Source organism: Macaca thibetana, chromosome 8 (assembly GCF_024542745.1).
Source record: "Macaca thibetana thibetana isolate TM-01 chromosome 8, ASM2454274v1, whole genome shotgun sequence".
In the NCBI taxonomy this organism is placed as follows: domain Eukaryota; kingdom Metazoa; phylum Chordata; class Mammalia; order Primates; family Cercopithecidae; genus Macaca; species Macaca thibetana.
Window position 1 is genome coordinate 24872950 of NC_065585.1, and position 24130 is coordinate 24897079.

The window sequence follows — 24130 nt, forward strand, 5'->3', positions numbered from 1 at the left end:
TTTATTTAGGAAGTCCCATGGGGGTGGATAATCCATTCTTTACAGTTCATCAGAGTTCTGCATGTATATATTTCATTATGTGATAATGATTCCATCATCCCCTAAAGAGATTTTCCATTTTAAAGAAACCCAAGAAGACCAAGGCCCCAATGTGTGCTTGAGATGAAATAGTTTGCATTTGAGTAATATCTCTATGGTTGCATATTTTTAAAAGTTACTTTAACATTTATGGTATGAAATATACTTGAAACAGAGACACTGAGCTTATCTCAGTTTTTTTACAGAAGTAGAAACTGAGACATTGATAGGCCTAGAAACCTAAGGTGGGTCACCATTCAATGCTTGGCAAGTAAATAGAACTACTATTTGCCATAACTTATGTAATGTAATCTTCACAGCGGTCCTGTGAGAATCTCCATTTTACAGAATAAGAGGCTGAGGAATTTCTGTAATAAGGTTCCTTCCCTGTATACATACACACACACACACACACACACACACACATACACACACACACATATATATATATTCAATCAATATATTTTCTTTTTAAAAAAAATTTACTTTAAGTTCTGGGATACATGTGCAGAACGTGCAGGTTTGTTACATAGGTGTACATGTGCCATGGTGGTTTACTGCACCTATCAACCTGTCATCTAGGTTTTAAGCCCTGCATGCATTAGGTATTTGTCCTAATGCTCTCCCTCCCTTGCCCCCCACCCCCGATAGGCCCCAGTGTGTGATGTTCCCCTCCCTGTATCCATGTGTTCTCATTGTTCAACTCCCACTTATAAGTGAGAACACATGGTGTTTGGTTTTCTGTTCCTGTTTTAGTTTTCTGAGGATGATGGTTTCCAGCTTCATCCATGTCCCTGCAAAGGACATGAACTCATTCTTTATCATGGCTGCAGAGTATTCCATGGTTTATATGTGCCACATTTTCTTTATCTAGTCTATCATTGATAGGCATTTGGGTATGATTAAGAGGCTGAGTTGTTTCTGTAATAAGGTTCTTTCCTTTGTCCTTTTCTTACAGTACTCAGTTGCTGGAGTTCCTTATAAAGGACATCCTGGATGTAACAAAAGAGTTAGAGAAAATAACCTATTTTCTCTAACAAAACAGTACAATTACAGATTTGTATACCAGAAAGTATTTTAAAAATTACACTGTCTAGTTCATACGAAGAAATATTTTAAAACATTTAAGTAATGCTGATATAGCCTATACATTTGTATTTAGAAAATAACAATTCTAACATTACATTTGGTAGCCACTATTGTTTATGTATCTTACCATCTAATTGCATGTCCCTGGAGATTTTGTTCACATCATCTTGTGATCTTCCATCAGTTATAACCACAATAACCTTTGGGATGCCCCTTCTTGTACCTGACTCTGCTGTGAACAAGGAATCTCGAACATACTTAATTGCTTTTCCTGAAACAAAGAAAGGCAACAGTTTGATCTCACTCTCTCCCATTTTTGTTTTTCTGGGGAGGAAAGGGTGGGAACAAAGTTCCTAAATTAAGGAAAGAAAATCTTTTTAAAAAGTACTATGCCTTAAAACAAAAGGTCACTTCAGTAGTTACTAATAATGAATTACTTTGAGCCTTAGCTGGGCTTCTTTTGGTCATACCTGTTTTTGTATTTCCTCCTTTGTATGAAATGTGTTTAATTGCATCCAGAAGAGTCTCTTTGGTTTTGTAAGCATTTAGTTTAAATTCTGTTCTGGGGTCATCAGTGAACTGAACCATTGCAACCTGGAGAGAGAAGGCGTATTCATTTTTACACATATGTAGACTTCCACTGGGTCAGTAGTTTTAATTTCTTCATTATCTCATTACAAAATCTCCTTGGATTAAAATTTCTTTCATACAAGTTACATGCCAAATTTGAAGACAAATTAAATACGTCTTTTCTTTTTTAAAAATTTTATTTTAGATTCAGAGGGTACATTGTGCAGGTTTGTTACATGGGTAAATGGCATGTCAGTGAGATGTGGTATACAAATGAATCTGTCCCCCAGGTAGTGAGCATAGTACTCAATAGGTAGTTTTTCAACCTTCAGCCTCCTTCTTTTTTCCCCCTACTAGTAGCCCCTAGTGTCTATTGTTCCCATCTTTATGTCCACGTGTACTCAATGTTTATCTCCCACTTATAAGTGAGAGCATGCAGTATTTGGTTTCCTGTTTCTCTGTTAATTTGCACAAGATAATGGTTTCCAGCAGCACCTGTCTTGCTGCAAAGAACATGATTTTGTTCTTTTTTTATGGCTGCATAGTATTTCTTGCTGTATGTTCACCACATTTTCTTTATCCAGTCCACCACTGATGGGCATTCCATGTTTGTTATTGTGAATAGTGCTGCAATGAACACAGGAGTGCATGTGTCTCTAAGTACTTTCAGGAAGTAGTTTTCAAAAAATCTTTTCAAGCATGTAGGATTTTTGCCACCTCATTTGACAGTTTAAAAATGGCAGCGTAAGCTTGGTAACTTGACAAATGTCCGAGAATCAGAGTTAGACTCTTTACAAAGATTTCCTTATGAAGCAAACCTATGAAGTAATTACTACTATTCTACTCACTCTACACTTGAGGAAACTGAGCTGCAAAAGACCAGTTACTTGCACATCACAAGAGTGGTCACTGGCAGAGTCAACAATTGAAGTTAGGTCTATTTTATATCAAAATGTATGTTCTTAACCACTACTATACAAAACTTTCTGGCTTCAGTTCTTACAACTTGCTTTTATTCCTGTGGAACTTTTGGACCATTTTTAATTAATTGTTTTTAATTTGTTTTTCAGAATCATGATGTAAGAAGTAAAGATAGCATCTTTAGAGTGCTTTCTTTGTTTAAGTGAGCCTTAAGCTGCTACCAGTTTATCAGTCTACTGGACATGTCACCATTTTTATAAAGTCTCCTCCAATTCAAAGGAAATTTCCTTCTTTCTGACGTGCCTCAGCATGTTATCTATTCTCCTCTTTTTTAATAACCTATTTTTATTTTTTTATTATACTTAAGTTCTAGGGTACACGTGCACAATGTGCAGCTTTGTTACATATGTATACATGTGCCATGTTGGTGTGCCACACCCATTAACTTGTCATTTACATTAGGTATATCTCCTAATGCTATCCCTCCCCTTTACTCCCACCACACAGCCATAAAAAAGGATGAGTTCATGTCCTTTGTAGGGACATGGATGAAGCTGGAAATCATCATTCTGAGCAAACTATCGCAAGGACAGAAAACCAAACACCACATGTTCTCATTCTAGGTGGGAATCAAACAATGAGAACACTTGGACACAGGGTGGGGAACCTATTTTTATTTTCAATACTTTTGGGGTACAAGGGTATTTGGTTACATGGTTGAATTGTATAGTGGTGAGGTTTGAGATTTTAGTGCACCCATCACCCAAGTAGTGTACATTCTATCCAGTATGTAGTTTTTTATCCTTCACTCACCTTCCACCCTCCCCACTCTGAGTCTCTAAGTCCATCATACCACCCCGTGTTCCTTTGTGTAGCTATAGCTTAGCTCTCGCTTAAAAGTGAGAACACATGGTATTTGATTTTCCATTCCTGAATTACTTCACTTAGAATAATGGCCTCCATGCAAGCTGCTGCAAAGTACATTACTTTGTTCTTTTTTATGACTGAGTAGTATTCCATGGTGTGTGTGTGTGTGTGTGTGTGTGTGTATGTGTGTACATATTACATTTTCTTTACCTACTAATTGGATGATGGGCACTGAAGTTGGTTCTATATCTTTGCATTTGTGAATTGTGCTAAAATAAACATATGTTTCCTGGTATCTTTTGACATAATGACTTCTTTTCCTTTGGGTAGATAGCCATTACTGGGATTGCTGGAACCAAAGGTAAATCTACTTTTAGTTCTTTAAGAAATCTCCATACTGTTTTCCACAGAGGTTGTACTAAATTACATGCCCACCAGCAGTGTATAAGTATTCCCTTTTCACCACATCCATACCAACATCTATTGTTTTTTGACTTATAATAATGGCCATTCTTACAGGGACAAGGTGGTATCTCATTGTGGTTTTAATCTGCATTTCCATGATGATTAGTGATGTTGAGCATTTTTTCATATGTTTGTGGGCCATTTGTATATCTTCTTTTGAGAAATGTTTATTCATGCCATTTTCCCATTTTTTTTTTGATGAGATATTTGGTTTTTTTCTTGCTGATTTGTGTGAGTTTCCTATAGATTCTGGATATTAGTTCTTTGTCAGATGCATAGTTTGCAAACATTTTCTCCCATTCTTGGGTTTGCTGTTTACTCTGATGATTATTTCTTTAGCTGTTCAGAAGGTTTTAGTTTAATTAGGTACCATTTATTTATTTTTGTTTTTGTTGAATTTGCTTTTGGAGTCTTAGTCATATATTCCTTGCCTAGACCAATGTCCAGAAGAGTTTTTCCCAGGTTATCTTCTAGAATTTTTATCATTTCAGGTCTTAGATTTACGACTTTGATCCATCTTGAGTTGATTTTTGTATAAGGTGAGAGGTTGGGATCCAGTTTCATTCTACATGTGGCTATCCAGTTTTCCCAGTGCCATTTATTAAATAGGGTGTCATTTCCCCAATTTACGTTTTTGAATGTTTTGTCCAAGATCAGTTGGTTGTATGTATTTGACTTTATTTCTGGGTTCTCTGCTCTGTTCCATTAGTTTATGTGCTTACTTTTGTAACAGTACCATGCTGTTTTGGTAACTATGGCCTTGTAGTGTACTTTGAAGTCAGGTAATGTGATGCCTCCAGATTTTTTTCTTTTTGGTTAGGAGTGCTTTGGCTATTTGGGCTCTTTTTGGGTTTCATATGAATTTCAGGATTGTTTTTTCTAATTCTGTGAAAAACAATGTTGGTATTTTTATAGGAATTGCATTGAATCTGTAGATTGCTTTGGGAAGCATGGTCATTTTCATAAGAATTCTTTCAATCCATGAACATGGGATGCTTCCATTTGTTTGTGTCATCTCTGATTTCTCTTAGTAGTGTTTTGTGATTCTCATTGAAGAGAATTTCCATCTCTTTAGTTAAGTATAATATATTCCTAGGTATGTCAATTTTTTTTTTTTTTTGCAGCTATTGTAAAAGCTATTGTGTTCTTGATTTGATCCTCAGGACTTATCTCTTATCTGAGAATTGATCGTTGGTGTATAGCAGTGCTACTGATTTGTATACATTGATTTGTAACCTAAGAGTTTACTGAATTTGTTTATCAAATCTAGGAGTCTTTTGGAGAAGTCTTTAAGTTCTCTAGGTATATGATCATATCATTGGCACACAGCAATAATTTAATTTTTTCTTTTCCAGTTTGGATGCCCTTTATTATTTTCTCTTGCCTGATTGCTCTGGCTAGGACTTCTAGTACTATCTTGAATAGAAGTGGTGAAAATGATTACCTTTGTCTTGTTCCTGTTCTCAGAAGGAATGCTATAAACTTTTTCCAATTCAGTATAATTTTGGCTGTGGGGTTGTTATATATGGCTTTTATTATTTTGAGGTATGTCCCTTCTCTTCCTAGTTTGTTGGAAGTATTTATCATAAAGGGATGCTGGATTTTATTGAATGTTTTCTGCATCTATGAGATGAACATATGGTTTTTGTTATTAATTCTGCTTATGTGATGTATTACATTTATTGACTTGTGCATGTTAAACCCTCTCTGTGTCCCTGGGATGATATTCACTTGATCACAGCGTATTATCTTCTTGATGTGTTGCTGGATTTGTTTAGCTAGTATTTTGTTGATTATTTTTGCATCTATGTTCACCAGGGATATCGGCATATTTTCTTTTTCATTATGTCCTCTACTGGTTTTTGTATCAGGTAATACTGGCTTCACAGAATGACATAGGGAGAATTCCCCTTCTAATCTTTTAGAATATTAGGTTGGTGCAAAAGTAATTGTGGTTTGCACCAATCTAATAGTTTCCATAGAATTGGTATCAATTCTTCTTTGAATGCCTGGTAGAATTTATCTGTGAATCCATCTGGCCCTGGGCCTTTTTTTTTTTTTTTTTGGGAAATTTTTTTAAATTACTGATGCAATCTCACTGCTTATTACTGGTCTGCTCGGGGCTTATTCTTGATTTAATCTAGGAGGGTTGCTGTTTTCCAGGAATTCATCCAATTCGTTCAGATTTTGTAGTTTCTATGTATAGAGGTGTTCGTAATAGTCTTGAATAATCTTTTGTATTTCTGTGGTGTTGGCTGTAATGTCTCTATTTTCATTTCTAATTGAGACTATTTGAATCTTCTCTCTTTTTTCTTGGTTAATCCAGCTAATGGTCTATCAATTTTATCTTTTCAAAGAATCAATTTTTTGTTTCATTGATCTTTTTTATTGCTTTTTGTTTCAATTTCATTTAGTTCTGCTCCGATTTTTGTTATTTCTTTTCTTCTGCTAGCGTTGGCTTTGGTTTGTTCTTGTTGAACCAGTTCCTTGAGGTGTGACATTAGGTTGCCAATTTGTGCTTTTTCCGACTTTTTTATGTGGGCATTGAGTGCTATTTATTTTCCTCTTAGAACTTCTTTTACTGTATGTCAGAGGTTTTGACAACTTGTGTAAGTATTATCTTTCATTCCAAAGAATTTTTTAATTTCCTTCTTAATTTTATTATTAACCCCAAAATCATTCAGGAGCAAATTGTTTAATTTCCATGTATTTGTATACTTTTGAGGATTCCTGTTGGAGCTGATTTCTAGTTTTATTCCCTTGTGATCTGAGAAGATGCCTGATATGACTTTGATTTTTAAAAATTTATTGAGACTTGTTTTGTGGCCTATCATGGTCCAGCTTGGAAAATATTCCATATGCTGATGTGAAGAATGTATATTCTGCAGTTCTTATATAGAATGTTCTGTAAATACGTGTTAGGTCCATTTGTTCTAGAGTGTAGTTTGAGTCCATTGTTTCTTTGTTGACTCTCTGTCTTGACTATCTGTCTAGTGCTGCTAGTGGAGTGTTAAAATTTCCCACTATTATTGTGTTGTTGTCTTACTTCTTAGGTCTCGTAGTAATTGTTTTCTGAATCTGGGAGCTCCAGAGTTAAGTGCATATAAATGTAGGATTGTAATATCTTCTTGTTGGATCAATCCTTTTATCATTATATAATGACTTTCTTTGTCTTTTTATTTTACTATTGTTGCTTTAAAGTCTGTTTTATCTGACATAATAATTGCTACTCCTGCTTGCTTTGGGTTTCCATTTGCGTGGAATATCTTCTTTTACCCCTTTACCTTGAGTTTACACAAATCCTTACATGTTAGGTGAGTCTCTTAAAGACAGCAGATATTTGGTTTATGATTTTGTATCCATTCTTCTAATCTGTATCTTTTAAGTGGAGTACTTAGGCTATTTACATTCAACATTGATATTGAGATGTGAGGTATGGTCCCAGTCACCATGTTGTTACCTAAGTACTTTGTTTTCTTCATTGTGTTATTGTTTTATAGTCCCAATGAGTTTTATGCTTTCAAGAGGTTACATTCTGATGTATATCAAACTTTTGTTTCCAAATTTAGAACTTTTTTTAGCATTTCTTATAGGGCTGGTCTGGTAGTGGCAAATTCTCTCACCATTTGTTTGCTTGAAAATGACTTTATTTTTCCTCCATTTATGAAACTTAGTTTTGCTGGATTCAGAATTCTTGGCTGACAGTTATTTTGTTTAAGGAGGCTAAAAATAGGACCCTAATCTTTTCTGTCTTGTATGCTTTCTGCAAAGTATCCATTATCCTCTTACGATACTTCTTGTGCCCAAATTTTCTTAGCCATTCTTTCACAATATATTCCAAATCCATTTGTTTCAGTGTACCTCATTGCTACCACCCTAGTCCAGGCCACCATGATCACTCTGCTGGACCATGAGAGCACCTTCCTGACTGGTCTATCTGCTTCCACTCTTATCCGTATTAGTAATTCACATGCCACAAAGCAGTTGAGGTAATCTTTTTTTCTGAAACACATCAGATCTTGGCTCTCCTTAAAACCTTCCAGTGACTTCCAGTTGCATTTATGATGATACTGAACTCCTTTGATGGTCCACAAGACTCAAGATGATCTGGCTTTTGCCTGCTTCTTCCACTTGTTCTATCCTCACACTCTCACCTACTATATTCTAGCCACAAGTTTTGGTGTATGAAGTTTCAAAACTCATTCTCATCTTGGGTCCTCTATACTTATCATTTTCTCTGTCTGGAAACTCCATTCTCAGATCTTCAAGTCTGCATCATTCACATCTCAGTTCAAAAGGCACCTCCTCAAAGAGGTTTGGTGACCATACAATTTAAAATAACTGTCACACACAATTTAGAGTAATCCCCTGACATCTTTAAATCACATCACTCTGTTTTCATAGCATACATCCCTACCTTGTGAATCTATTTGCTTGCCTGTTTATATCTGTCTCTGTCCCTTTTCTCTTGTTTTTTAACTTTTCTTTTAGGTTTAGGGGTACATGTGCAGGTTTGTTAGAGAGATAAATTGCAAGTCGTGGGATTTGATGCACAGATTATTTTATCATCCAGATATTCAGCATGTTACCTGACAGGTAGTTTTTCAATCCCCACTCTCCTCCTACCCTCCACCCACAAGTAGGCCCTGGTGTTTGTTCTTCCCTTCCTTGTGTCCATAAATACTTGATGTTTAGCTCCCACTTATAAATGGGAACATGCAGTATTTGGTTTTCTGTTTATGTATTAGTTTGCTTAGGATGCCTCTAGCTTCATCCATGTTGCTGCAAAGGACATGATCTCATTCTTTTCCATAGTTGCATAATATTCCATGATGTATATGTACCACATTTTCTTTATCCAGTCTACTATTGATGGGCATTTAGGTTGATATCATGTCTGCTATTGTGAATAGTGCTGCAATGAACATACTTGTGCATGCATGTGTCTTTATAGTAGAATGATTTATATTCCTTTGGGTATATATTCAACAGTGGGATTCCGGGTTTGGGAATTCTGTTTTAAGTTCTTTGAGAAACTGTCAAAGTGCTTTCTCCAATGGCTGAATTAATTTACATATCTGCCAATGATGTATAAGTGTTCCCTTTTCTCCACAATCTTGCCAGCATCTGTTGTATTTTGCCTTTTTAATAACAGCCATTCTGACCAGTATGTCTTCTGTCCTTACTTTTAAGAATACGAGCCCCACAAAATTAGAGACATTGATTGACATTCATTATGACAGTATAGTACATGGCCATAACAAATCCTTGATACATATTTGTTAAATGAATGAGTTAGTTTCATGTTCCACATGATCTATAGTAAGGTGTTCCTTTCAAGATTTTAAAGTCCTTAAGGGCAGGGAAAATATTGTGTGTATCATTAAAAGAGACATTCTACCGTAGTATGTAATCCCCTGACATGGACTTTCTACCTTGTTTTAGTTTGCTGAACTCAGCACCTTTTAAGGGTAAGCATCCTCTGGAGCTTCACCAGGCATCAATAAACTGCTTCTAAACACATACCTGTCTATCTTTTCATTTAAGGTTGAGTCCAATCATGATAGTTCCCAGTACCTGACAAGTAGCTGTAATAAGAGCTGGAGAAATAATTTCTAAATACATAGAATGAATGAATTATTTATTAGCCTTACTTGGGTTCCATCTGTGCCAATCTTGTTCAGGGCTCCAACAGTGCTATACAGAAAGCTGATGATCTTATTGAAATTGTCATCTCCAATGCTCCAGGATCCATCCACCATAAATACCAGGTCAGCCTTGGCCGCCTTACATACTGAAGACCAACAATGAATTTTGAGTCAGAGATAAGGGGAAAATTTAGTAGTTATTAAACCAGTAAGACAAATAATAGTTGCCCTCTGATAAGTGAAGCTCTTTTTCAAAGGGAAGATATAAACTTCTTAATGTTCATATTACAAACTCCTGTTCACTATGCTTCTTTGCTGTAATTACTCCTTTATATTCAAAGCCCCATTCTTATTCATGACTAAGAAGCTTCTATTATGCATGTGGAAACAGAAAGAAAAAAAGTGTCCACCAACCACAGCCCAAAAGAATGAAAATGAAAGACTAGGAAAAGATGGGACTAAGGGGATTCAGAGATCAAAGTATCAGCAAACACTGTCTAGTGCCAACTGATTGGAAAAAAGGACACGCTATCACTCTGTGCACCGTCCTTTTCTTATTGAATTAGCAAGTTAATGTCAGAGAGATTCAATCTCAGCAGAAAAGCATGTGCTAAAATGGAAACAGATTAATCTAATTATAATTTGATATTCATTTGGGCTGAGGCCCTAAACAAACAAATTCTAATCTTGGTTAAAAAAAAAAAAATTCTGTCTCTGTCCTTCTATTGCCCACAGATACATGTCAAGAAACGTACACTAATGCTAGCCAAGGGAAAGTATTATCAGCAGGTATTACAGATATCAATAAAGCAATCAAACAAGCAAAAAGAATTAAACAAAGCAAACTATACCAATAAAAACCTACTCTACTGAGAACATTTTTTAAAAGTTCTATTATGTTATCATGTGCTGTTTCAGATTATCTATGCCTCTCCTCCTCTTCATTAGGGTTGATCATTGCAGTTGACTCTGTTTTATGATGAAGCAAACAATTTGCTCTTCAATAATCTGAATCTTTTAATCTTATGCCAATTGCACACAAATATTCTATGAGATAATGTGCCTTTCTCCTTGCTTTAAGGAAAACCTCACTTAGTTTTTATTTTATTAAGTACAACTTTATTGCCTTAAAGCTATTTATAATATAAAATAAACCATCTCCAAGTGAGCTAATACTCTAGGGGCAGTACAGATCTGGTGAGGTTGTTCTCATGAGTTCTGCGATTTATAAAATTTTACAAATTTGTGGTTTGAACTTAAAGCTGAAAGGAATAACAAGATCTGCTAATTATGAGTTTATAAACAGGTCCTCTGTTTCCATGGAAAGATAAAAGTGAAAATTACGTTTCACTTTCAAAATGAGAGCAAATTCTATTAAAAAATACACTCAAAACGAAAAATTTAGTTAGTAAATCAAAGAAAGAAAATATATCAACATGCATGAAGGAATTACCTCTGGGGTAAAAGGTTGTGTTTTTAATGTTCTTCTTTTATGTTTTTTCTATGTTTTAATATTTGTTTAATAAATATTTAGTATTAGTTTAATAATACAAATTTATTGGCTTTTAAATTAAATATACCCAGGACAAACAAAGCCTAAAATACACAGTGCATTCAAGTTGTAAAAGCACCATCTAAAACCATCACAATGAAAATCTCAGAACCAATGTTTCTACTTTGTCAGTGCTTAATCCCACAGACCCTTCCAGATCACATAAATCTTCTATAAGAATTCATGAATGTTGATAGAATAATATCCATACTCAGCTATAAATAAAAATATTCTGACCTCAGAGCATTCTGTAATATCTGCATCAGAGGTGCCTAATTAGTAAATTTATCAATTAGGATTCTGTTTCCAGTTCCAATAATGAGAATAACCATAGATGTTGAGACTAAAGAAGGCTAGATACGAAGCTGGAAGAAGAAAGAATTTGGCATTCCAGGTAGAGTGAATAGCATTCAAAGATGCAGGACAGCATAAGACATGTATGGGGAACCCTGAGTTGTACAATTTTGCTATTATATAATGTATTCTGGGAAATAATACTGCAAAATAGATTGATTCGTGAAGACTTTGCATGCCATCCTAGGATGAATGTTGAGCTTTATTAGAGTTCTTAATTGCCTGTTTCTTTGTGTCTTCCACTCTCTGCAGCATTTGAATCCACTGACTTTAAACTCCGAATAACTTATTTTTTATTGTTTCCCTGGTACGTAACAGGCACTTTAAGATGCATTATGAATGGAAGAACTCTTCCAATACAACCTTCTAACGTGTTCCACTTTCTCCTCTCATTCTTCCAGTCCATCCTCCCTATTTCGCCAAAGTTACCATTCTTAAACATAGATTTCATCAGATCACCCTTCCTTCTTACAGATTGTCACGACATGCCATTACCCACAGGATAAAGCCCAAATTCCTAATTTTGTCACATTAACCAATCCATAACTCTATCCTCATTCTTTTCTCTTTAGTGTCACACTAAAGCATTTATGATTCCCTAAATCCATTAAGCACTTGGATCACTCTTGACTACGAGTGCTATTCATCCCATTACTTGTCTCTCAAACTCATTCTTCAAAATGTAGATCAAATTCCTCTTCCTTTACGATTCATTAATCTGCAGCAACATTAACCGTTACCACTTCTGGACTACCATAATACAACTGCTATTTTATAACTCATAAACTTGACTGGTATTTATCTAGGCAAGCACCCATTTCTCTTTAATACTAAAAATAAGCAGAGAGCAGCAATCACGTATTATTATTGTATTTCCCACGCCTACCATAAGAGCTTTGAGAATAAATAGCAGGATTAATAAATGTTCACTACTGAAATGAAAAAAATAATGATCACTACTTTGTTGGGGGCCTTTTTAAAGTTACCTTAATAGCTTAGGTAAATGTGATGAGGAACTGTTGTGATGAGGAAAGAAAAAACAACTGAAAAAGACACTTCAGAGGTCGGCTGGGAAACTATTATTGTACCTGAGAAATTACAGACTGGATTTTCACTTACAAATTATGTAACTATTCTTCCTTAATGAATGTTAACTGCTCTCATATTTCAAAAAATTAGTATTAAGCATTCTGTTAGTAAATCCACTCTTTGTGTGCAGAACTGATATTAAATGGATATCATTCAAGCCCATCATGGTTGATAAGCATTTGTATTAAGGAGAAAATTAGGTAGCACAATAAATATACTTTATTAATACCCTGGTTTTAAATGAACAGGCAAACAAAACCAACACAAATCCTAAACCTAAAATCAGATCATTATTCTATTATTATTTTACCTTCTTTTGCTGGTGGAATGGTTGGTGGAAAAGTTGGTGGTTGTGTAGGAAGTGATTCTGTAAAGGAAAGGGAGAAAGGACATCAGTTCGCCATCTCATCTGTGGGAAAGAGAACAAGGTCATGCAGTACTAAATATTCAGGGGAGTCAATGATTTTGATAACTGTCTTCCCTGAGAATTTAATGAGTACTATAAATCAGCCATAGCCTGTGAAAACTGACTCCATCTATCCTCTCATCCTCACACTGAAGGCTTGAAATGCCATTTTGCCACCACTCAGTTTACCCAGCAGGAGTCAATGAAATCAAACTGTCAACTACAAAGTGGTTCTAATGTTGATTTAAGGCAGGAATCCTGCCAACCCATTTGAAAGTTCATCTCCTGTTGCTTTCACACACACAATAAACTTCATTTCCATTCTGCCTAAGGATTGACCATCAATCCTTGCTCAGTAGCACTTTTCCCTTTCCATCCTGCATGCCCCAGGATATTGGTCACCAGTGGACTCTGATTCATTCTGCTCTGCTCGGACTGCATCTGGAAATGTCTTTTGGTTTTGAGGACCAAATGTAACATTGGCAGGCTAAAGTGTGTTTGGATCTTTTCAACCTGGATTATGTGGGAAGAGAAGTCCACGTACTCTGCAGAGGTGTGGCTTGGTTAAAGGATCTGGGGACAGTTAGATCAAAGGAGTGATTATCAATTCTCATTCCAGCTCATGTGGCAAAGCACCAGGAAGTTTTGGTGTCATTAGGCAAACATAAAACACAATGTTATTATGTATTCATTTCTAATTCCTATTTGACACTAAAGACTTAAGAAAAACTAAGAAAATTCTTCTAGTTATCCCAGTTAAATACTCAGGAAAACCCTCCACTAATCATAGCCATTCACAGAGGGGAAGTCTAGCCTCAGGCGATACTGAGCACCAAATAGCTAGAAGGATTTGAGCTCAGGCAGACTGATCATTTGCCAAGAATTTTATAAACGGTAGTTTCTTCATTATCAGGAAGGCTAAGAGGTGAATTGTAAGGTCTCTTCCAACTTTAAGATCCAATAAAATAAAATAATTTAAATAAAATGATTCAACATTAAAAGAATGAGGTAACTATATATTAGTAAATGAAAAAATATTCAAGATGATTATTTTGTGAAATAGGTCACAGAATACCATGGCATAATCTCATTTGTGAAAAATAAAACTTATACACACATAAACACACACACACACACACACACACACACACATACCTTTTACATTTTATATATATGTGCTTTTTATTTTTCACAAATATGTATATATGTGTGTGAAAAGGAAATATTTCTGAAAAGGAAGAACAAGGAAAGAGGGAGGTTGACAATGCACTTCATATATTTCTGTTTTACTATTATGGATATATATCACTGTTATTTTTAAAGGTAATTTTTGAAGCTAAAAACTCTCAAAATTTAAAAACTGAGAATTTTTTTTTGTAACTAGGATTGCAAAACTTTCTTTAAAACCCCACAAAATGTTTCTAAAGCCATTTAAAGAATTTTAAAATTTGTGGAAGTAGTCAGTCATCTTAATAATTGTGCATCTTCTTTAATAGGGAAAATCAAGGCATCGCCTAAGTCTGGTCAATAAATCAAGAATGAAATCAGTAAGAGAGTATGGCAGCCAGATTAATATGACTGGGCAGAACATCTGGCCAAATAATCTCTTAGGTAAGAAGAACCACAGTGAACTGGGGACACATGTTTATATTCTATATGTGACATACAGATTGTCCCTGTCTTCAAGGATGTGAGGGGCTGTCACTCAAAGAAGAAGTAGTCTTTACCTGCATTGCTTCGAAAGGCTGAACCACAGCCAATGGGTGGAAGCTACAAGAAGACAGATGCCTCCAACATAAGGAAAACATTTACATCAAACAGAGCTATCCAAATTGGATTTAACCCTAGGTTAGTAGTTAACCAGTGTGGGGTCAAGGACAGGAGAAGCTGAAGTAGATCAGGGGTTCTAAACACAAATGTTTCTAGGGGTCAGGTGAGCAATCAATAAGCACAAAGAAAGTGTAAACATTAAGGTGCAGTAGCAAACTTAAGCATACATGCACTGTCTAAACAGACAGCACTTGGTTCCAGCAGATTGGCACCATGAAGATAGACACTTAGTGTTGCAAGATATTCTGACTTTTCAAAAACTACTTTAAAACTTAAAAAAGTATGGCCCAGAAAAAACATGCCTGATAGTGAGATCTAGCCTTTAGTTTATGACTTTTAAGAATATAATAATGGTAACGACAGAAAGTACTTGCTCAATGACATACAGGTTGAAAAGCTCTTCAATGAGTATTCTTTTATTGGTTGTTTACTGCCACCACTTGAGGCAAGAGAGTAGTTAATTTTATTGATGAGTGAAAAGCTCAGAGATGCTGAATTGCCCAAAGCCATAATGCTAGAAAGGGGCAGAACAAGATCCTCAAACCAACCATTTGACTCTAAGTCTTGTGTACTACCAAGTTCCTATTAACTTCAAAACTATATGATTTACAATCCATAAGATGGAATTCTAATCAGCAATAAAAAGAAACAAACTACTGACACAATCTATAAGATGGATAAACCACAAAAACATACGCTAAGTGAAAGATGCCAGATGCAAAAGACTACATATGGTGTATTTCCACTTACGTGAAATGTCCAGAAAAGGAAAATGTATAATAAAAGAAAGTAGATTGCCTGAAGCTCAGGGTGAGAAAGGAGATTGACTGCAAACTGCAGGAAAGGTTCTTTGGGTTGATGGAAATGTCCTGAAATTTAATTGTAGGGATGGTGATACAACTCATTACATGTACTAAAAATCATTGAACTGCACACTTAAAATGGTACTTAAATTTTATGTTATGTAAATTATACCTCAAAAATACAAGTGGAATATGAAAAATTGCATATTTAAGTGTCCTGAAATAAAGTCTTTGTATTACATAAAAGAAGATGATTTATTATACTTTTATCCTCTCTTTTTGAAGGTTACACGTGCATGATTTCCCTCTGCAAGTGCCGGAGAGGCTGGAAGAGCTATACACAGGCAGTAATCCCTTCTAAATGCCATGTACGTGATAGAGGGGTCACCAAGAAAGCCCATTGCCCAACACCTATTCAGACACAAATCCTCCTGGAATTTCAAGTTTAAATTCAAGATACTGAGTTAAGCACACAAATGTCCCCCAGAATTCACTACATTTCAAACCATTTTAATGTTTGTGCACCTAGGGTCAAGAATCTTTGACTAGAAGTCTTTTCAAGAAGTTGACACTCTCCTTGCTCTTTGGAACATGTTAAAAGAGGTTTGTTTTAATTTTATACTTTGCCTTTCCCTTTAGTGCATCACATCTGCAGTCAGCTTGGAAAAAGTGCAAGAGCTTCTTAGGCAAGCAGTAACTCTAGGGTCAGCTAGTTGGAACATCTTGGCTCCCTTCCCATCCTCATGGCTGTGGTAATATGCCATTGTTTTAATGTCAGAGCCAAGTCCTCAAACTGCATTTGACACTCCACATACCACAACAGTTCCTTATGGATCTGGATCACAATGTAAGTCATTGTCTCAATTGCTTTACTATCGTGTGGACTTCTAGTCTCTTGTGAAACATATATGGAGAATGGAAATAAAAAACCCATACTGATGACATCAGTGGGCCATAGGCAATGAATTCTGGGACTGAGTAAGAGGAACAAAACTTGTATTGTGCATATTCCTGAACAGCAATAGCTAATATTTTTCTAAACAGGATAAGGTATTTTCAAAACAGGATGCCTAAAATTCTGTTTGTTCATGGGGAGAGGGATCAGGAGAGAACACACACGCCTTACGTGTTTTTTCCATTATGCTCACACTAGGTCCTTCAATCTCCTGGAGCTTTGTATAAACACTGATTTTATATTCAGAATCAGGCTGAAGTCCATAGAAGCAATGCCTGGTTGTACCTCCACCCACAGTTGATTCTTGCTTTTTTGTATCTATAATAAAAACAAAACAAAACAAAAACATACGCATATGAAATTTTTGAAACATAGCCATTGGCAGATGATTTGCTTCTAAAATACTTCACATGTGTAGCCCACATCAGATAAAGCCAGAATGAGTTATATTTGTTTGAAGTATTGTATCTTCTTCCAAAGAGTTAATACACTCACTGGTATTTTTCTATGAAATATCACATTTTGTATGTCAACAAATGATGTTTACTATTAAAAGACTTCTGAGATCAACTCTGTACTTAATGGAGAATTATTAATGCATGTAATTATATGCACACATCCTAACTGATCTTTTGGACAGGTGCAGATGTGAGGGCATGTTTTTTTCTCTTTTTTCTTTTTTTTTTTTTTTGAGATGGAGTCTTGTTCTGTCATCCAGGCTGGAGTGCAATGGTGCGATCTCAGCTCATTGCAACCTCCGCCTCCCGGGTTCAAGCAATTCTCCTGCCTCAGCCTCCCGAGTAGCTGGAACTACAGGCGTGCACCACCATGCCCGGCTAATTTCTGTGTTTTTAGTAGAGGTGGAGTTTCACCATGTTAGCCAGGCTGGTCTTGAATTCCTGATCTTAGGTGATTCACCTGCCTTGGCCTCTGAAAGTGCTTGGATTACAGGCATGAGACAACATCCCTGGCCTATTTTTTTAAAACCTGAACTCCCTTTTATTCAGTATGATTTTCTGAACACAGTCCAATGTTACATAACACAAACAGATACTTCCTTTTGGTCTCATATAACTTATTACCACCCAAGAGGATACCCTTCTAGGCAGTGGTCTAAAGATACAGGTATGGATCTCAGAAGCCCTGGTCCATGGGTCCAGGTTGTCTTCAAAGCTGCCACAACTGCAGGCAAGAGCTTGCAGCAGCACTGGGATCACCAAGGAGTCCTCACACTGCCCAGTATCTCCCTCTCAGCCTTGACTTTTAACTGACACCAATGATTTCCTTCAATCGCAAAAGACATTCCCAGGGAGTTCAGAGGGGCCTATTCAAATTCCCGGCATCCACTCTGAAAATTCTTTAATTGAGGAAAAAGGACATGGTGTTTACATAGCATAGGGCCATATATGCTGTAGAACTCAGTCTCTCAATTTCTGGTTCTTTTTTTATCGACCAAGGAGACATGTCATACACAGCCAATTCACATGGCACCTCCTCTGTCTTTTTCTCCACCATGACAGAGGCACAAAGAACTCTGGAGACCTGACTAACTATTGGCTCCTTTCTTTGTTCCCACGTCCATAGCAAAATTATGTGCATCTCCTGGAAGAACTAGTGCTGGCCCTTAGGTCCTGAGACAGGAATATGGATTAATTACATTCATCATTTCTTGAGGGTTTATTATATCCAGATTCTGTGCCTGCTATTTAATTATAACAACAGCAATAAAGATAATAACAACCAACATTTAATGAGTGCTTATCATGTGCCAGGCAATATTCTAAGGAATTCATATGCATTATCTCGTTTGATTCTTATAACATTTATAATTATTCCCAATTTAAAGAGATGAAACTAAAGGTCAGAAAAGTTAATAACTTCTTCAAGTCCTTATTCTAATTAGCAGAACTGAGATTGTTTAAACTGGTAGATAATAGTTGTACATATTTTGGGGGTTTGTGTGATATTTTCATACCTCTATACGATGTATAATGATCTAATCAGGTAATTGGAATATCTACCACTTCAAACATTTATCTTTCCTTTGTGTTGGGAATATTACAATTCTTTTTTTTCCAGCTATTTTGAAATATACAATTATTGTTAAGTATTATTTCCCTACTATTCCCTACTATAGTACTATCAAATACTAAAACTTACTCCTTCTACCTAAGCGTATTATTCTACCCCTTGACCCACTTCTGCTCATTCCCCTGAATTCAGAACTCCAAAGCTCAGTTTCAGAGGATGTTGCTTTAATTTCCACTGGTATATTCTAAGCAAATGTAAATGAAATCAATAGTTTTCCAAAATGAAACCATCTGAGAGCTGTTGAGTGCATATGAAATGTGCGAACATGACGGCTAGAGATCAGATGAGGAATCTTTATGACTCAGTGCTTTATCACTCCACAGAGCCTACTTGGGCGGCTTTCATTACTGAAGAGTTTCAAGTGTTTTCCTCACAGGCATAGAGCGTTGTTGTTGTTGTTTTTACCACAATGGACAACTGATTAAGAGGAGGAATCATTGCTACCGTGAAAAAACAATTATTCAAATTTCCCTCTAGATTGATCACCTTATCCATAAATTGCATGTGTTTAATCAAAGCTTCATAAAGCTTTATTTCTAGGGATTGAAAAACTAGTGTTGAAAAACAGCACTGATTAAATATATTACACGCATTATTTAGTGGTTAAAAAGAACTATCCACTCCTTCAAAATGTTATTTGCAGAGCAGTTTATGAAGAATAAACAGAATCTAGAAAATATAAAAGCATACCAGTTGCTTTTTCAACTATAAAATGCAAATATTTTACACAATTTTTGTCTATTTTATAAGTATCAAACCTAGTTAAATTTCCAACTATATTTTGATATGCATATATTGAAGCACATATATGCATATTATAATATGCATATATCAGAATAAACATGATATAGTTATTTAAATTTTGTCTATGGACAAATATAGACTTTTAAAAATATAATTGAATTAAAGCCATTTGTTAAATAGAATTTTAAATTTATTTTTATATATTGTGAATATTAGAGAGTTTCAGAAGTGAACTTTATAATAGAATTTTTATTAATATATTTGTTCAAAGTAAAATACTGTCAACTTTAATCATTTCTTGTTCATATATTATGAAAAATGATAACATTTAAAAATTGTTAAAGTGTTTGTGAGATTATAAATTATGTGAAATGGGTTTGACAGTAAAATTTAGTGAACTCAGTGTTTTGCTTTGCTTAGGTCCAAGTTTAGTCTGTGGTTTCCAGGCTCAGAATCCCACAACAACTGTTTTTTTGTTTTGTTTTGTTTTGTTTTGTTTGACCCTTAGCTATCCGTTAGAGCCTCCTAAAAGCTTCTGTGGGCCACCTGTAATACAAACATTTCCTGAATGTTATGCATGGATCACACTGATCTACCTCCACAAACCTTCCGAGGACTCTCCATGAGTCAATTCCAGAAATGCGCTTTTCTGTCACATTTCCTATTTCATGTAGAAACTCATGTACTTTAAAGACCCTTGAAAATAGAATATAAGTAGATCTTACTGCTAAAATAATACAGCTATAAATATTGGAAAACTGGAACAAGCACTATAAGATTAATGGCAAAGAGTATCAATTTGGTTCCCAATACTAACAAAGAGGGGTTCCATCAATGGGGGTGTATCCATGTTGCTTTTGGCATATGCAATTCAGGCCTATTGGCTTTGCCTTAAGGAAAACATTCAAACTGACCAAATGGTGACTAATTTCCTCAACCCCTCATGCCAAAAGCAGGAAGTTAATTTTATTTTTTGAAACAGAGGGAAAAAATCTGTCTTTATTTGTCCACCATTCTTAGGAAGCAAGACTAAATCCATTCTCCAGATTATAATCATGTTGATAATAACGCCACCAGCTTGACTTACCAAAATGTCCTACAAGTAGTTATTGAGCTCCACAAGCAAAGAATATCATAACGTCACTGCTCCAAAAGGTTTAATTTTGATCATAGGTTTTGTTCCATATGGCGTTTTTTTGTGGACCTGGTCTTTGGTAAGGTAGGCTCTCCATTATGCTGCAATTCTCTATCCTTTTCAATAAATAATACTGCAAAGCTGACATCTCAGCACCTAAATAGGGACAAGTGGAGCATCCTCTGAACCCTGATCTAAGCAGGTTACAAAGAAGTTCATCAAGCTGTGGGGATTAGGGTGGGAATAAAGCGTTTGGGCCTATGTGGCATATATTAATAAATAAATGCATTTGAAGGCAACCTTAGGTGCCAAGGCAACTCAAAAACAGCTGAAGAGAGGGATAAAATCCCAGAGCATCTGCACAACTAATGGAGGATCTCACAGGGCTCTGAATTACCCAAGACCAACCAAAAATCTCTCACTTTGGACTGTCCTAGAATTAACCAAAAATCTATCATTTAATTTGGCAAATGGATGACTGAGTCAAAAGCAGATTTTGTTTCAGTCTTTCTTGAGAAGACCTTGTCCTTCTGGTAATCTTTCTTTTCTTGGTCATAAAAATGTCATAATATTTACATGGGTAAAGGACATCTGTTGCTTTTGCCTGTCTTGTATCTGAAATCTCTTTCTTTGCATCCATTCCTCCACACTCTTGGTCTTTATGGTTTGGGGAGGATTGAATAACACCCCTACCTCCTGCCACCACCACCAGATACAGGGGTGGAAGGCAACCAGGTCCAAACAGGCAGTTTATTTCATGCCCTTGCACTCAATGACAGATTTAGAGGCATATGACCCAAACCAGGCCAATATGACTCAGTTCCTGGACTTCTGTTGGAACTATTGAGAAAGAGAAGCTCTCTTTTCACCAAGACTGTTAAAGCTGGAAGCTGGGAGAATGTAATTCTGGATCTGACTCACTGAGCCTGACTGAAAATGAAGGCAGAGGAAAGCAAAATACAAGAAGGAGCAAGACTTTATCTCTAGAACATTGAACACCTAGGTCCAGATGTGCCTGGAGCCAGAGACTTTGGACTTCTTAGTATACTAGCCAATAAATGGACCCTTTGGCTTAAGTTTATCTAGATTTCTGTGAATATTAATAAACAAGCCTGAATGAAACAGTGTGGCTATTCTACTTACAAAACCTTGCAAATTTGCAGTTATTGCCTCAGTTAATAGACGCAAATGAAATAATTTTACAGAAGCTGAAGCCCGGAGAAGACAGTTGACCAGCGGTTGTGGTTAGAGTGGAGACTTCATCACTGACTTAATCTCAGAATAAAAATGCACATGCTCAAGCTATGAAAAAATATGTGGAAAAAAACTGGAAAAAATTACCCATCAAACTGTAAGGATTTGACCGAGGCATTCAGAAAGAGGTCAACTGGGATAAAGCTTTACTCCAACACATGGGGAAACTGGGTCTCATTTATTCCTAGTATCTCCTTTGCCTGGGGTAGAAAGACTGAAATTTCCACAGAGACAGCATATGTAGCCAATATTACAGTCAAAACACCTGAGGGTCTGAGACTCATCTGCCCGTGGAAGAATGGGCATCTTACCACAAGTCCTTTAAAGGCAGTCAATCAGGATGGTGATCACATTCCTCTGTAAAATAATGAAACTCAACCTAATTCTTCTCCATTCCAAAGTAGAAAGACTATTCCTTGATCTGAATTGTGTAAGTTAAAATATCTAAACACATTTCCTACTGCCACCCTCACACTCACTCCTCCATCAAACATTCCTTTTCAAGTTGTCAATTAGAATCTTTTGCTGTCCAGCTGATAAATAATATTCAGTAAGACAACTGGGTGAATGAGAGGTGGGCTATTTTTTTTCATAAATCTAATCTCTCAGCAACAAATGTTGATGAGAAGTAAACTGAACAATACTTTTGTTCATTCTTGTTCAATTAAGAGCATAAAGGTTCAGCTGAAAACATTTCTGGCAGCCTGAAAATAATACTGAGGGAGTACAAGTTCACTTAAGTTGAAGATAAAAAGCAAATGTGGACTCATTTGCTTGCAAGCAAAGATCTTGGCTTCAGAAAGAGCTTATTGTGGTTTTAGATGACCGGATCAGTATTATCAGACAAATCAATCATATCCTCTGATAAAACTCTCAAGGCTGCTTTGCAAATATGCTAAACTAAAAGCATTTAATTTAAAAAGCTACGAATATTACTGATTCCATTGATAAAGCCAGTTTTTATACATTGTTGTGTCAACATATATAGTTATAAATTTTTATGAAAGGAAACAAATATCCACTGGAACCCACGTCCCTTCATTTCAATTTCCTAAATCATATAAAAGGATAAATCACATAAAAGAATTGTGGGTTAGTTTGGGAGGGTGATTATTATTATACTTAGTATTTTTTCTTAGACATATAGAATGTCAACCCTTCTATATTAAAGTGTGACTTATAGAAATATAGGAAACATAACTCCTCCAGATTTCATAGTTGTTTCTCAAATAGCTGCCTGTGCTTCATCTACTTCTGGCATCCCATCAATCATATTTAACAAAACCACAAAATCCATGTGACTTATCCTGACTTTCTCTCCCTCAACGTTTATTCCAGATTAATACCACTCCCAAATGTCAAGCAAATGTCAGGCTGGAAGGATCCTCACATCACATAGAGGGATTTAAGGAAGCAGTGGTGCCGCATGTCTATCATGATATCTTGCCTGGGATTTGCAGGAGTTTCTTCTAGTATGTTCCACCTATCTCAGTTCTTATTCTACAAGGGACATATTTCCAAATGCTCTCAGTGCTCTCCTAAAGTACGCTTTCCACTTTATGGATTGGATCAAAAATGGGATTTATGGATTTTGAATGTATCTATAGTCAGGAATATGGACTACTAAACCCAATCTTAGCTGGACTAGAAATAATTAGGTCATTTTGCTTTTCGGAAATGGGAAAACCAAGATCATTTGTCCAGAAAGAATAGGCTACATTTTTAACAATTTTACTCCCAAGTTTGGAAGATTTTAAAAAATCATTTGGGATTCTTTAGCATCTCCTATAATCCCATAAAATAACAAGACATATCTTTTCTATTGTTTCTATAAATCTGATTAAGTATATTATTTGATTCATCTTCTGAATAGTGTCCATGCTGATATTGGGAAAAGATGATAAACCGGCTCTAGATACTCATTTTTGGGTAATCAGTCATTTGTTATTATTCTCAATATTTTTAATGAAGACAGTGAGACATTTTTACTGTTTCAGTTTGGAACAAAGTCCCAAATTGTGGATGTACGTGAGAACTGTAATGCCGAAGAACTTGTTCATGATGGTATAGATACATTAAATCTCTGTAATGAGGGTTTATTGTTCACCAGTTATCCCCAAAAGAAAAAGAAACACTAAGAAAAACATCAGATTTAAACTTGATCCCTAGAGAGTGATTACCCAAATTAGAGCACAATATTATTTTAATGTATGCTAGTCTTGGCTATCTGGCTGCTAACATTTTTGGGGTCCTTCCAGTGCACAGAGCACTGTTGCAAA

The 24130-nt window shown here is 35.8% G+C and overlaps 1 protein-coding gene across 3 annotated transcripts in view; it reads right to left on the reverse strand.

Annotated features, from left to right (window-relative positions):
* COL14A1 (collagen type XIV alpha 1 chain) overlaps nucleotides 1-24130 on the reverse strand; it is a 245408-nt gene that overhangs the window by 94466 nt on the left and 126812 nt on the right. For all 3 annotated transcript variants that reach the window (XM_050802163.1, XM_050802164.1, XM_050802165.1), the window contains exons 24-28: nucleotides 16799-16945; nucleotides 12944-13000; nucleotides 9645-9784; nucleotides 1638-1761; nucleotides 1295-1438 (exon numbers count right to left, since the gene is read on the reverse strand). In XM_050802163.1, coding sequence (XP_050658120.1) covers nucleotides 1295-1438; nucleotides 1638-1761; nucleotides 9645-9784; nucleotides 12944-13000; nucleotides 16799-16945 — 612 coding nt within the window. The remainder of the gene's footprint in view (nucleotides 1-1294; nucleotides 1439-1637; nucleotides 1762-9644; nucleotides 9785-12943; nucleotides 13001-16798; nucleotides 16946-24130) is intronic.